Source organism: Oratosquilla oratoria, chromosome 23 (assembly GCF_046742065.1).
Source record: "Oratosquilla oratoria isolate Oo_2021 chromosome 23, ASM4674206v1, whole genome shotgun sequence".
NCBI lineage: Eukaryota > Metazoa > Arthropoda > Malacostraca > Stomatopoda > Squillidae > Oratosquilla > Oratosquilla oratoria.
This window is the reverse complement of record NC_134799.1, coordinates 6,382,341-6,396,855: the sequence shown is the minus strand read 5'-3', so window position 1 is coordinate 6,396,855 and position 14,515 is coordinate 6,382,341. Positions and strand designations below refer to the sequence as shown.

The following is a 14,515-nucleotide window of genomic DNA, read 5'->3' as shown; positions in this document are numbered from 1 at the left end:
TATTGCATATATTGAGTATTACGTATATTGCTTATATTGCGCATTATATATATTGCATATATTGCTTATATCATGTATATTGCATATATTACGTATATATATTGCATATATTGCGTATATTGCGTATATCAAATATATTGCGTATATTATATATATTGCGTATATTGCGTACTATATATACGTATATATATGCGTATATATATATATATATATATATACATATATATATGCGTATATATATATAATATATATATATATAGTTTATATGCGTATATATATATATACATATATATATATGCGTATATATATATATATATACATATATATACATATATATATTGTGTATATTATGTATAATGCGTATATTATGTATATTGCGTATGTTGCGTATATTATAATTATATATATTGCATATATTAAATATATTATATATATTGCATATATTATATATATTATATATATTGCATATATTGCGTATATTATATATATTGCATATATTATATCATATATATTGCATATATTATATATATTGCATGTATTGCATATATATATATTCATATTGCATATATTATATATATTGCATACACTGCATATACTATATATATTGCATATATTGCGTATATTATATATATTGCATATATATTGCAAATATTGCATATATTATATATATTGCATATATATATTGCATATATTGCATATATATATTGCATATATTATATATATTACATATATTGCATACATCATATATATTGCGTATATTACGTATTTTATATACATTGCGTATATTATGTATATTGCATATATTGCATATATTATATATATTGCGTATATTGCATATTTCATATATATTGTGCATATTGCATATATTATATTGCATATTTTGCGTATATTGCGTATATTATGGGTATTGCTTATATTATATATATTGCGTATATTACATGTATTGCGTATATTATATATATTTGCGTATATTATATATTGCCTATGTTGCGTATATTATATATTGCGTTTATTGCGTCCATTGCGTTTATTGCATTTATTGCGTATATTGTGTATATTGCGCACATTGCGTATATTTCGTATATTGCGTATATTGTTTATATTGCTTATAATGCGTATATCGCGTATGATATATATATTGCATACATTGCGTATATTACATATTTTGCATATATCGCGTATATCATATATATTGCGTATATCAAATATATTGCATATATTGCGTATATTATATATATTGCATATATTGCATATGTTATATATATTACATAAATTATATATATTGCATATATTGCGTATATTATACTATATTGCATATATTGCGTATATTATATATATTGCATATATTGCGTATATTATATATATTGCATATATTGCGTATATTGCGTATATTGTATATATATTGCATATATTATATATATTGCATATATTCCATATATTATATATTGCAGATATTGCGTATATTGCGTATATTACATATATTGCGTATATTATATTGAACAAAAGAGAGGAAGAGAGAAGGAGCTTGAATGTGTTTGAGATGAAGTGTCTGAGAAGTATGATGGGGGTTACAAGGCTAATTAGAGTGAGAAATGAGGAGGTGAGGAGGAGAACAGGGGTGGAAAGGGAGTTGGGAGATAGGGTTGATGAAAGAATATTAGGATGGTTTGGACACATGGAAAGAATGAGTGAAGAAAGACTAGTAAAGGAGGTATGGAAGGCAGATGTGGAGGGAGTGAACATGAGGGGACGTCCTAGGATGAGATGGATGGATGGGGTGAAGGGGGCTTTGGGGAAGAGGGGAATGTCTGTTGAGGAAGGACGGGAGAGGACAGAAGACAGGGGTGAATGGAGAATGGTTGTATATGGATGATGTTGTGATGCATGAGGTGGAATGGACGGGGGGATGGGGGGTGAGGTAGTGTGTGTGAGCAAATTTTTGACGCAGCCCAAAGGGATTTCTCCCCGTCTTCTCCTTTATATGAGGGGACGGAGAGGGGGGGAGTCGCCGATTTAATGAAGCGTCCTTGCTGTGGATGCGCTGTGTCTTGCGACACTGTTTCTGACCCAGGGATGCAGGGATGACCCGTCATCCAGGAGGTGCTAAGATGGGAGGGAGGGTGGAGGGGTGTACAATGTTTTCAGGGATGGAATGGGGGGAATGAGTTTATGCCTTTTCCTTTTTGGCTACCCCCCTAGTAAGGGGGAAAAAACCTTGGTATATGTATGTATGTATGTGTGGCAGACAAGCCCCCCACATGTGCTTCTACGCGGTATTTCAGCTTATAGCATCGCAGCCTCAGAAATGAGATGGACCAGGAATTGATAGACTGTGTAGAAGTAGCTGGCCTTCGGCCTTATAGTTATTGTAGGTAGAATAAGTCTATAGTACGCCTGTATTACATGCATTTGTATCCTCTTGAAAGCACAACCTAAGCCCTGCCGAGCCATGTGTCGGTCAGGTTGGGCCGGTTGCTACTTTTGCGTACGCCTAAGGCCTATATAAGGGTGCCAAGTTGGTGTCAGGCCCAGTCCCTCTCTTGTACTTGTCACCAGCACTTGTACCTAACAGTGTCCGACCCGAGCCTCGCGGTTACCCTTGTGGTTTAGGGCGGGGCTTTGTGCCCCGCCCGCCGACCCAGCCTCGGTCGACTCTCGAGCTAACCAGAATAAAGCCACGAAACTCACCCGAGTCTCCTTCACTCCCTCGGCACGTAAGCACAAGTAACATTCGCGTAATGTTACATATGTATGTTATATATTGCATATATTGCGTATATTATATTTATTGCATATATTGCGTATGTTACACATATTGCATATATTGTGTATTATATATATTGCATATATTGCGTATATTATATATGTTATATATATTATATATATCATATACATTATATATATTATATATATTGTATATATTGTATATATTTTATGTTTCATATATCTTATATATTTTGTATATTGTATATGTTGTATATATTGCATATATTATATAAATTGCGTACATTGCGTATATTATATATATTGCATATATTGCCTCTATTATATGTATTGCGTATACTGAGTATATTACATATATTGCGTATATTGCGCATTTAGCGTATACTGTGTATATTGCATATATTGCGCATATTGTGTATATTGTGTACATTGCATATATTGCGTATAATATATATTGCATATATTGCGTATATTATATATTGCATATATTGTGTATATTATATATTGCATATATTGCGTATATTATATATACTGCATGTGTTGCGTATATATATATTGCGTATATTATATATAGCATATATTGCGTATATTTATATATATTGCATATATTTATTATATTATATATTGCGCATATTGCCTTTATTGCGTATGTTGCGTATATTGCGTATATCATATATAATACGTATATTGCGTATATTGCTTATATTGCGTATATTATATATATTGCATATATTGCGTGTATTAGATATAGCATATATTATATATATTGCGTATATTATATATATTACATATATTTTATAGACTGCATATATTATATATATTGCATATTTTATATATATATTGCATATATTATATATATTGCGTATATTATATATATATTGCGTATATTGCGTGTATTATATATATTGCGTATATTACGTATATAATATATATTGCGTATTATATTGCGTATATTAAGTATACTATATATATTGCGTATATTGCATATATTGCGTAATATAGTTATATTGCGTATTATATATTGCGTATATTAAGTATACTATATATATTGCGTATATTGCATATATTGCGTAATATAGTTGTATTGCGTATATTATATATATATATATATATATATATATATATATATATATATATATATATATATAGTGCTTATATTGCGTATATTATATATTACGTATATTACATATATTGCGCATATTGTATATATATTGTGTATATATTGGGTATATTGCCTATATTAGGTATATTGCGTATATCACATATATTGCGTATATTATATAGTGCGTATATTATATATGTTGCGTATATATATTGCGTATGTTATATATATATTGCGTAGATTGCGTATGTTGCGTATTATATATGTTATATATATTATATGTATATTATATATATTATATAGTAAGTATTGTATATATTGTATATATTGTATGTATTTTATATATTCTATATATTGTATATAATGTATATAATGTATATATTGTATATATTGCATATATTCCATATATTATATATATTATATATATTGCATATATTGCATATATCATATATATTATATATGTTGCATATATTATATATATTATATATATTGCATATCTTATATATATATTGTATATATTGCATATATTGCATCTATTATACATATTATGTTGCATATTATATATATATATTATATATTGCACATATTGCATATATTATATATTGCATATATTATATACATTGCGTATATTATATATATTGCGTATATTATATATATTGCATATATTATATCATATATATTGCATATATTATATATATTGCATGTATTGCATATATATATATTGCATATACTATATACATTGCATATATTGCATATTATATATATTACATATATTGCATTTATCATATATATTGCGTATATCATATATTGCATATATTATATATATATTATACATATTGCATATATTATATATATGTATTGCTTATATTGCATACTTTATATATATTGCATATATTGCATTTATTATATATTGCATATATTATATATAGTGCGTATATTGTATATATTGCGTATAATATATATATATATTTCGTATATTGCGTATATTATATATATTGCGTATATTGCTTATATTATATATATATTGCGTATATTGTGTATATATTGCATATTGCGTATAATATATATATATATATTGCATATATTGCGTATATTATATTGCATATATAGCGCATATTGAATATATTGCATATATTGCGTATATGTATATTGCATATATTATATATATTACATATACTGCATATATTGTGTATATTGCATATATTGCGTATATTATAAATATATTGCATGTATTGCATATATTATATATATTGTATATATTGCGTATATTGCGTATATTGTATATATTACGTATATTGCGTATAATATATATATTGCATATATTGCTTATATTATGTATATGGCATATATTGCGCATATTATATATATTGCATATATTGCGTATATTATATTACATATATTGCGTATATCACGTATATTGCGTTTATTGCGTATATTGATTAAGATATATAAGTAAAGGCCACAGGACACGTTATATAGTATGGCATTTTGTGTTGCGCCTGCCCTGGTCAGATGGTCTTCCATGTTGAGTTTACAAGAGATACCAAGAGTATCTGCAAAAGTTTAAGGAAGTTAGACCTAAAGGTGTCATAATTATAGTTCAGATATTTAGGATCTAAACACGACGCCGAAAGTAACTCCGATGCAAGAGAATGTGGCACAATCTGGGACCTCACAAAGGAGATCTTTTCAGGCCCCGTCGAAACATTCGACTGAATAATGGCGTCCTCACATTGGCGGATAAATTCAGCCGCCCTATAATGAGGATCTTCACCAGAAAATTGCACCACAGTTGGATTTTGATGAAGTAATGTTAACTTGTGAGCCATTGTCTCAGATGAGCTTGGCGTGAGAAACGAAGGCCTCTTAGACTTAGACATGATGGGAGATGACAACCTGAACCCACTTCTTAAAAGCATATGAAAACACTGACACCAAGCAAATACAACACACTAGCATAAGCATTTAATAATGTAAAAAAAAATAAAAATATAGAGAAATCACATGGACATGGGACACGAACGTAAGAAAAATTATATAATTCATACAAACGTAAGCATTGCAAAACAGAAACAATGCGATACATATATCAATAATGAAGAAAAAAATTATAGAAAGACCGTAATTAGCAAAAAATCAATAATAATATAGAGCACTAATACGTAAGTATATAACATACGTCACAGGCGACGGGAGTCTAAACATTCCGGGGTAACATTTCAGAATGTAAACAAGTGACGTCACAAAAAAAAATAAGGCCGCTGCAATCACGACCGGATAGTTGAATTTATTTTATGTCAATTAATTCTATCTTATTTATGTAATGTATTGTTTTTTTTCACCATATATTCACAAAAAGAAGAGAAAGCCAAAACTGGTAAGAAGGTCCAAGGTAGCCAAAGTATATGGCTCAAAGCGATCGCAAGGTTGTCCGGGGGCGCCAACAACCGGAATTTCAGCAGACTTGATTCCTCTGAAGAATACAATTAAGACTGTTCAAAATTCCTCCACCATCCAGGCCCAAATTAACGCTGATAACACCCACACAGGAACCCAAGGCGATCCAGTGGCAGACGCCGATGATGCCCGAGAAGCGCGGGAAAAAAAAAAAAAAAAAAAAAATCACCTGGCGCCGAAATACAAACTGAAGTCACTGTGTCCGGAGCACTATCATGTCTATTATTAGTTAGGTTCACTGAAAAACACCTGACTGAAAAGGAAAAATGGGGAGAAAAAAAAAAAGACATCGCCACAATGCGTACCGGCCGGCAATTTTCAAAGTCACATAAATCAAGTTCTATATGTATACGCAACGAATGTTTACGCGCTGCCACCATTTAATGTTCTGGGTGGCAAAATTAAGACACGACGAAAATCAAGGCACAAGTATATTTAGAAACACAAAGATCACAAGCACAAAAAAATGCGTGCGGCAGTCGTCAAGGCTGCTTGAGTACTGGCTTCCGACGCCACGCTCTCAGTTTTGGCGCCAATACCCAAACCATGGCGCGTACAGCATCTGCTAAAACTTACAATAACACAATCATTGCACTATACACGACAAACATGCAACATCACAATACAAGTTAATAAATATATTTACATTGTGCTAACACAAACAGTAGAAAAGGTGCGTTCACTTAGTTCCACCCAAAACCCCTCTCTCTGTCTGTCTCTCTTTATTCTCCCATATATGTGGTGTTTACACATTTACAATAAACAATTGCTCAACACTCATTTTCAGTTTTACATATATTATAATAAGGACTCGTTTATCCCTGTTCCCACAACCCAAACAATTCATTTGCTCAATCACCCTGACATCTCTATCCTTCATTCCCTCCACCTTCCCCTATAGATTTCGATTTCATAGTTACTCAGTGTCTACTTCCATCCATTGTTCGCATTCTCATACATACATAATTATCGTACACATGTAGTCTGCAAGATGCAGGGCAGTTACTGGGTCAGTTTGTCCATACTTTATTCTAACGTTTCTTTTGTGGTGAGGTGAGGTTTCCACCAGCACATCCTTGGTCCTTTCTATTCGCTTCTTAAGACAAGCGGAGAATACGTGGGGAGTATTCTTACTGACCTCAACCTCAAGGCATATATCAAGGAAAGAAAGGGAACAGATAGTTTCTTTAATTCATCAGAGAGCACTTGAAATATACTAAAGAACGGTATTTTCTTTTACCATCATCTCTGCTACAATTTCTCCTTGGTGAGCGTTTGGACACTGCAACAAATACTTCTCTTTTATCATCTTTATTTTATAAAGTACGTGTATCTTCGCACGTAAATGTAAAACGAACAGATCAAGATAGTTACTTTTCAGCAACTTTTTCCCCCGTCCCGTGACCTCACAAACACTGACACTAAATAGGCAGTATCTCAGGACGCAGCGACGGTAGGACATACGTTCGAACACAATAAAGTTTTTATAAATTCACAACAATAGGACACGTGACCCATGCTCCTGAAAAGTTAGTTAACATTGACGACATTGGTATATGGTAGTTACAATTGCGTTCATAAGCCCGGATGATTCGTTAGGACGATCCTGGGTACTCGTCCGATTTTGGACCAGCGTTGGTGATCGTCATCGTACCTTTCACTCAGCTATATCATAACTTCTTTTAGCTGACGTCCGCTGGCTGTGTTTGTTCGTCGTCGTTGGCGACGTCCTTAAGCTACTAACTACTAATCACGTGAACATGGGTCCAGTTCCGACTGCAGCAAACAAATCAGTTACCTACATATTAGTGTCAATGGTCATCGGTACGGAGGGTCCCAAGAGCTCTGAATCGCACACATGCGTCAGGACGTCTCTGAAAGTCACGGTGTCTAGATTTCGGGCTAGGAGTTCTAGAAAGAAGAAGTCCCCATAAGTCATGTCACTCACGGTGTTCTGAATGCTTCTAGACAGGGTCAGCTTACCATAGCACTCGATCATCCCTGACCTCATGTTGGAGCTCATATAAAGCAGTATTTTGAATGCCACCTGTGGAAGGAAAGGACAGTTTCTGAAGGCTGAAGACCAATTACCTACCCTTTACCAAGAGCCAGTTTTGTTACAATTACACAAGTGACAATCTGAATATTAGAAGTAGTTACTATAAAGTAAGTCTGTATTTTAAGAAAAAAAAAAAAAAGCAACACACCTGAGCCACTGTGATGGTCGCTACGGCAACGAACCAAACCCATATGGCGATGATGACTTTCTCGGTGAGGACATTCTGAGGCAAACTGCACATTAAGTCTTCTCTCTTGATTGTCCCCGATGTGTCGAAGGAATGGAAGGTACATTTAAAGGACCTTGGGAAAATGTCCTCCATATCTTCGGGGTCCTTACTGTCAATTATCAAGGACAGAGCCTATGGAGAAGAAACACGTATCATTAATATATCGTTGCATGACTCAAGTATGCCTCATGAACACAACATACCCTCCGTTTACTATATGTTGTGATGAGAGGGAGTTCAAAAAGGCACAACTTTCTGTCAGTCCAGCAGATTACATCCATTTTCAAACTATGAACACTTTTGATTCAATGAGCTAAGCCCCTTATGTCATACTTTATTCAAATTATTGTGATGTAAGAAATTTGGAAAAAAAAAATATATATACAATAGAAACCCTGAAAAAAAAAATAATCAAAACAATTAATGCAGCAGATATGGTAACAATAATAACAATTATAATAATATAATAACAATACATGTAATAGAAACCCTAAAGAAAGTTTCCAAATTTTGTCCGTGTCAAGAAGTTGGTTATGTGGGATAGGGCCTAGATGGAGAACAGACACTCCAGGAGTTGAGTTTATTACATGTAAAATGCGTGGCACAGGGAGCCGATATCTCTTTTGTAAACGAGCGGCCCACAGGACTGCGGCCTCTGTGTGGCGAATCGCCAGGGGTTGGGCGCCGAGAAGATTCGGCGGAGGAGAACGACTGGTAGCTTCGGTTGCGGAGGAGACTGCTGGGCTCTTTGTTCACGCGTCGGCAGCTGGGGAAGGTGAATAGAGGTTCCAGGCGATGACTGCGGTTTCAGAGAAGTGGCGAGAGAGACGGCTACTGGGAGAACTGGAGAGGCTCTTCTTTTGGGTTCGAAGCAGTCAGTTGGGTTCCGAGGCGTTGAATGCCTCTGACGATGATGATGATGATATGGTTTTTGGATGCGAGCTATGGTGGAGCCCGCCGCTAGTTTGGGTGACTAAGAGACGCTACCCAGAGGCGTTGTCTTACCCTCTGTATCTCGCTATCTATCGGGATGGTGGAGCAGCTCGCATCATCCTCAGAACTGTACCGATGTGTTGCTGCGCTGTTCGGAGGAGTTTTCCTGCTTTGGTTTCGTCGTTGTGGTGTGGTTGGGTATCCTAAAGCTGTGGGACGGCCTGCCTCAATTTTTTGGTGGCAGGATAGGGAAACAAGTGGCGGGACAGTGTGTGGTGGGCGGGGTGGCCACAGTGTTCGTACTCCTAGATGGCGAAGTCCTCCTGTAGCTCCCACCCCCCACCACCTGAGGAATAGCTCAACTGTTAGGTCCAGTTCCCGGTGATATAGATGCGCGTGACGGGCGGCGGCGTTTCCTACCGGCGCTTTAATCTGTCCTAAGGACATTGGAACCTGACGGTTGATAGCTGAGATGGCTGAGGCTGGTCGTGCCACCGCATATGCATCTTCGTTTCTCCATGGCCGAGGATTCAGTTGAGTTTCACCCATTTTTCTGCGATTGCCAGGCACTGAATGAGGCTTAATGTGGTCGTGATGATGGTGGTATATAGGGTGGGTCACTCCTACTGAAGTGCCTGCAGAGTGGCCTTGGAATAGGTGTGAATGATTACTGTTTCCTCACAGCAGTTGATAGCCTGCCGGAGGGCGTACTGGATGATAACCACTTCCGTTTGGAATGTTGAGGAGTGCTCTGAGGTTCTCCAGGAGAGAACCTGCCGTTCAGGTTGTGTCTCTACCGCGGACAAACAGATCCATTCGTAAAGTAAATCGCACTGCCAGGATCCCAGGCGTGTGCTATTGTGACAAAGGCAAGCTGCCGTAGCTCCTCCGTGGAACACAGAGCCTTCGCTGCAGAGAGCGGTGTGTAAGTCATATCGACAGACGGTTGCTCCCATAGGGGTGGTTGCTGGTATGCATCGATGGGGCGGTATGCCGTTCGCAAGAACTGGGCGGTGTCCATAAGGTTGTTGGCCACATCGGCGACTCTGCAAATCCATGTGTTTGCGTTGAAGAGGGTCCTATCGTGAGGTAGGATTCTTACAAGTAGTCTCGCTGCCCTACAGGAGGATCTTGGCCACCCTGCAGTCCACAATCTGTTGGGTTCTAGTAGTAAGGGGGACCAAACGAGTCTTGCGTTGGTCGTATGCGTTGGTCCACCTAGGTGCCCCCAACATGTTTCTCAAGGCCTGGTTCTGGATTACCTCGATCTTCTCCCGCAGTAGAACGTTAACCACGAAAAGAACAGGCACACTATAATCTAGAGAGCCGACGGGTTGCACACAGTAAAGTCACAAGACGACGTAGGACTCCCCCCCCCCTTGGGAATCAGTTGGATATCTGCCAATTCCCAAGCCAACGGCAGGTGCCCGATAGACCATGAATGGTTGATCAGGCCTAAAATTGCCTGCTCACCAGCTGGACCTGCATGGTGTATGTGACCCTATCGGTATTGGTGGCCGTGTCTCGTCCTGATCGCCTGGCCCTGGAGATCTTTCTATGGGTGAGACGGTGGTACGATGGTCCGTTTAGCCCTGCTATTCCTGATGAGTCGTTCCCCCTCCTATCAAAGGCGTTCGGATCACCTGTGCTGGAACCTGGTTGCTGTCACATCTCGCCGCAAAAGTGTCTACTAGCCTTTACGCCTAGTGTTGTGGTTGCAGGTGGGCAGGATGGCAGGAGTGCGATCTCCCAGTAGCCATCTTAAACTTAGACATGAGGTTCGCCAGTCTGGTGTGCTGAGAAAAGCTGGTTTACCATTTCAGCCAATTGGCCTCCTTTACCCGCCGTGACACCTGGCGTGCATGGGCGACCACCTCACGAAGTCTCTCCAGATTGTCTCTGGTGGGCCTCCTTTGATAACGCTGACAGTGCTTGTTGACCCGATAGTTCTGCTCCTGCACATCTTTCGTCTAGAACCACCAGTTCTTGCGGTGACGTCTTTCCCGGTTTTTCTTCGGTATGAACGCCTCTGCAGCTTCCTCGATGACCACCGTAAGGTCCCTCTCCCTCTGCTCGACGTTTTCAGGAGGAGCGTATCCCCCAAACATGTATCCAACAAAGACTAGATCCTCCAGTCCGCTCGTTCGATGTTTCAGAGCGGATTGGGTAGTGGGATTGTCATCTGAGGGCATTGCAACAAAGTGAACACACCGTAATAGTAACTAGTGGGGGTGAGATGGACACTCCCGTGGCCAGACCGCTGGGGGGAAAGGTTATGCCCAGTCTCCCGCCCAGTGTGTTAGTGGGCTCTCCGGTGTTTTCCAACGTGATGTCCGGGTTTTCTTCGAAGATAGAATGAAGTGAGGGTTGTTGGGCGTTGAGGTCATCGGCCGCCAGATTTTTTTTTTTTTTTCGGAGCTGGCAAGCGACAACTATTCTTCTGAGTTCAGCCGGTTCTCCGAGCTTCTGTGGATGTTTCAAATGGTAAGGAGGCTGTTGAGGAGGTCGAACCGGATCGCTAACGTTTCCACCAATTCACCACAGTGCACTGGGTCGGCGATCCGGTGTTGGGGGATGTTGCTCCTCACCAGTATCAATCACCCACGTTCACCCTCTGCGACTTATGGCAGCGTGTAGAAGTGGGAGCCTGGTTCCTTCAGCTCATTCTTGGCTGGAAACAGGGTCTCCTGGAGTAGCACTATTAGTTCCATCGGTCATTATATGTCAGTGAACGAGAATGGAGGTGGCCTGGCCAGGTGGGGTCCTCCGTTGTAATCTGAGCTATATCTCCCTTTTAGCAGGTGGATCACTCCTTTCGAGTACACAATATAGCTCGTCCTAGCCGAGCTCGTGTTGTGTGCGCTGATTGACACCCGTCGTTGTGCTCTGATCCTTACCTCTCAGTCACTTCCTTTCGTTACTCTCAGTTTGTTCGAACCAAGCTCGCGTTGCGCAAGACGACTGAGAAGTAGCCGTCGTGAACTGCAGCGCGTATGCCAGAGACGACAACTGCCTAACACTACGTTTCAAAAATCGTGTAGGTAAGAATGTAGAGTAGTAAAGCGGCAGCTAAGAGACAATCATTAAGTCGAATTCAAACGATAAAGCAACCCTACAAAGCAATTGCAAGCATAATAAAACAAACTAGCAACCCATAGAAATCGAACACATTGATCGTAATCGACGGAATCTTCTCCAAAGCTAAATTTTAGTCAGTACAATACAATTCAGACATTTACCAATCCTGATCGAGGAACAATGTGTGTATGTGTGTGATTCACCATGGTCTTGGATCACGTGTTGGACTCGTGATCGGCAGCTATTTCCCTCCTGGAAGAGAGCTCGGAGCTCCTATATGACCGATCTATGGGTAATGCTATTACCTTACACGCACACACACAACTCCCCGCCCACGAGAGTTGGAGTAACGACTCGGAGCGGAACGATACTGAATCCATTTCAGCCCTGGTCGGGATTCAAACCCGGACCGCCGTAGCGGCGGCCGGAAACTCTACCACTGCGCCACGGTCGTGTGTGTGTGTGTGTGTGTGTCTGTGTGTGTGTGTGTGCGTGTGTGTGTGTGTTGTGTGTGTGTTGTGGGTGTGTGTGTGGGTGTTTGTGTTTGTGTGTGTGTGTGTGTGTGTGTGTGTGTGTGTGTGTGTGTGTGTGTGTGTGTGTGTGTGTGTGTGTGTGTGTGTGTGTGTGTGTGTGTGTGTGTGTGTGTGTGTGTGTGTGTGTGTGTGGTGTACATGTACCCCGCAAGTATGCTTGTAGGTGCAAATTGATGCATGATGAGTTGTGTGGTAGTCTGACCTGACTCAACGTTCGAAGGCTAGGATGGGTCACCTCAATTACGTCGCGTGTGTTCAAGGCATCAGATCGAGCCTCGGTATATATATACCCCCTGCCCCGACCGGCAAGTCATTCAGAATCAACACAGCGCTCGTAGAGGTCGGACGTCTCTTCAAACCAGCTCTCTCAACAAACGCCAAGGAATCTTAGCCGGCCGGTGGAAGCGAGGAGAGTTATCTCCTTGCTGCTGCCGGTCTGGCATGGCCGACCTCTACGTTGACGTCGGCAGGCGGATTTACACCAAGACAAATACACACATTTCCCAAGTCACGTAAATCTCTGTTTTCAGAGTAGTGCTTGGAAGAAAAGAGCACACGCACACTTGCTCGCTGGCAAAAGCAGAGGCCCAAACCGTCTCACTCAGAACCCTTAATCTGATCGCAGGCTGGTCGACGGAGAGACTTGGGACACCTCTCTGTCCAACCGGCCCGCAACCTAACGCTGGCCTCTTCGCTGACGCTGGTGAGCGAGTTTATACTTCTAACATTTACACACAATTCCCATTCGCGTAATTCTCTGTTTTCAGAGTTGTGATTGGAAGGAAAGAGATCATACAACACCCGCCCGTCTGCCCCTCCCTCGCACCGCCACTGAATCAACTCTTCTGGAACCCAAACCCAACCTGGGGATAAACAGGCAACGCTCGCCCCACCTGTGGCTCATCAGGAACGCGCTCGCCAGCGGTGGTGGCGAGGAGTTATCTCCTTTGTCGCTGCCGGTCTGGTTACGGACCGATCTCTTCGTTGACGTCGGCAGGCGGGTTTACACCGCCCGTCTGCCCCCCCCTCGCACCGCCACTGGATCAGCTCTACAGGACTTCAAACCCAACCTGGGGAAAAACAGGCAACGCACGCCCCACCTGTGGCTTATCAGGACCGCGCTCTACACGCGGGAAGTGAACTCAACTCACTTCCCGTAAGATACACACATACACCTCTCACGAACAATGCCACAACACACGCACAAACATCTACACTTACTTTTTCTTCGACTAAAATTCGCTTCCTTTCTAACTTTCTCTTCTACTACATCTTCTCATTTCAGTTTACCTCCCACTAAAGATTTTTCCGTTTTTCCACCTTTCTCTACTACTACGCCTCCTACCATTTTCTAAAATTTCGTTGGTGATCCTAATCCTAACCCCGGCGTCAGCGCTCCC

The 14,515-nt window shown here is 39.7% G+C and overlaps 1 protein-coding gene across 1 annotated transcript in view; it reads right to left on the bottom strand.

Moving 5' to 3' along the window:
* Nucleotides 1–7,116: 7,116 nt before the first annotated feature.
* LOC143037928 (innexin inx3-like) overlaps nucleotides 7,117–14,515 on the bottom strand; it is a 17,082-nt gene continuing 9,683 nt past the window's right edge. Inside the window, exons 6-7 of the mRNA XM_076206605.1 lie at nucleotides 8,491–8,703; nucleotides 7,117–8,330 (exon numbers count right to left, since the gene is read on the bottom strand). Of these exons, the coding sequence (XP_076062720.1) occupies nucleotides 8,082–8,330; nucleotides 8,491–8,703 (462 nt within the window). The 3' untranslated portion in view covers nucleotides 7,117–8,081. The remainder of the gene's footprint in view (nucleotides 8,331–8,490; nucleotides 8,704–14,515) is intronic.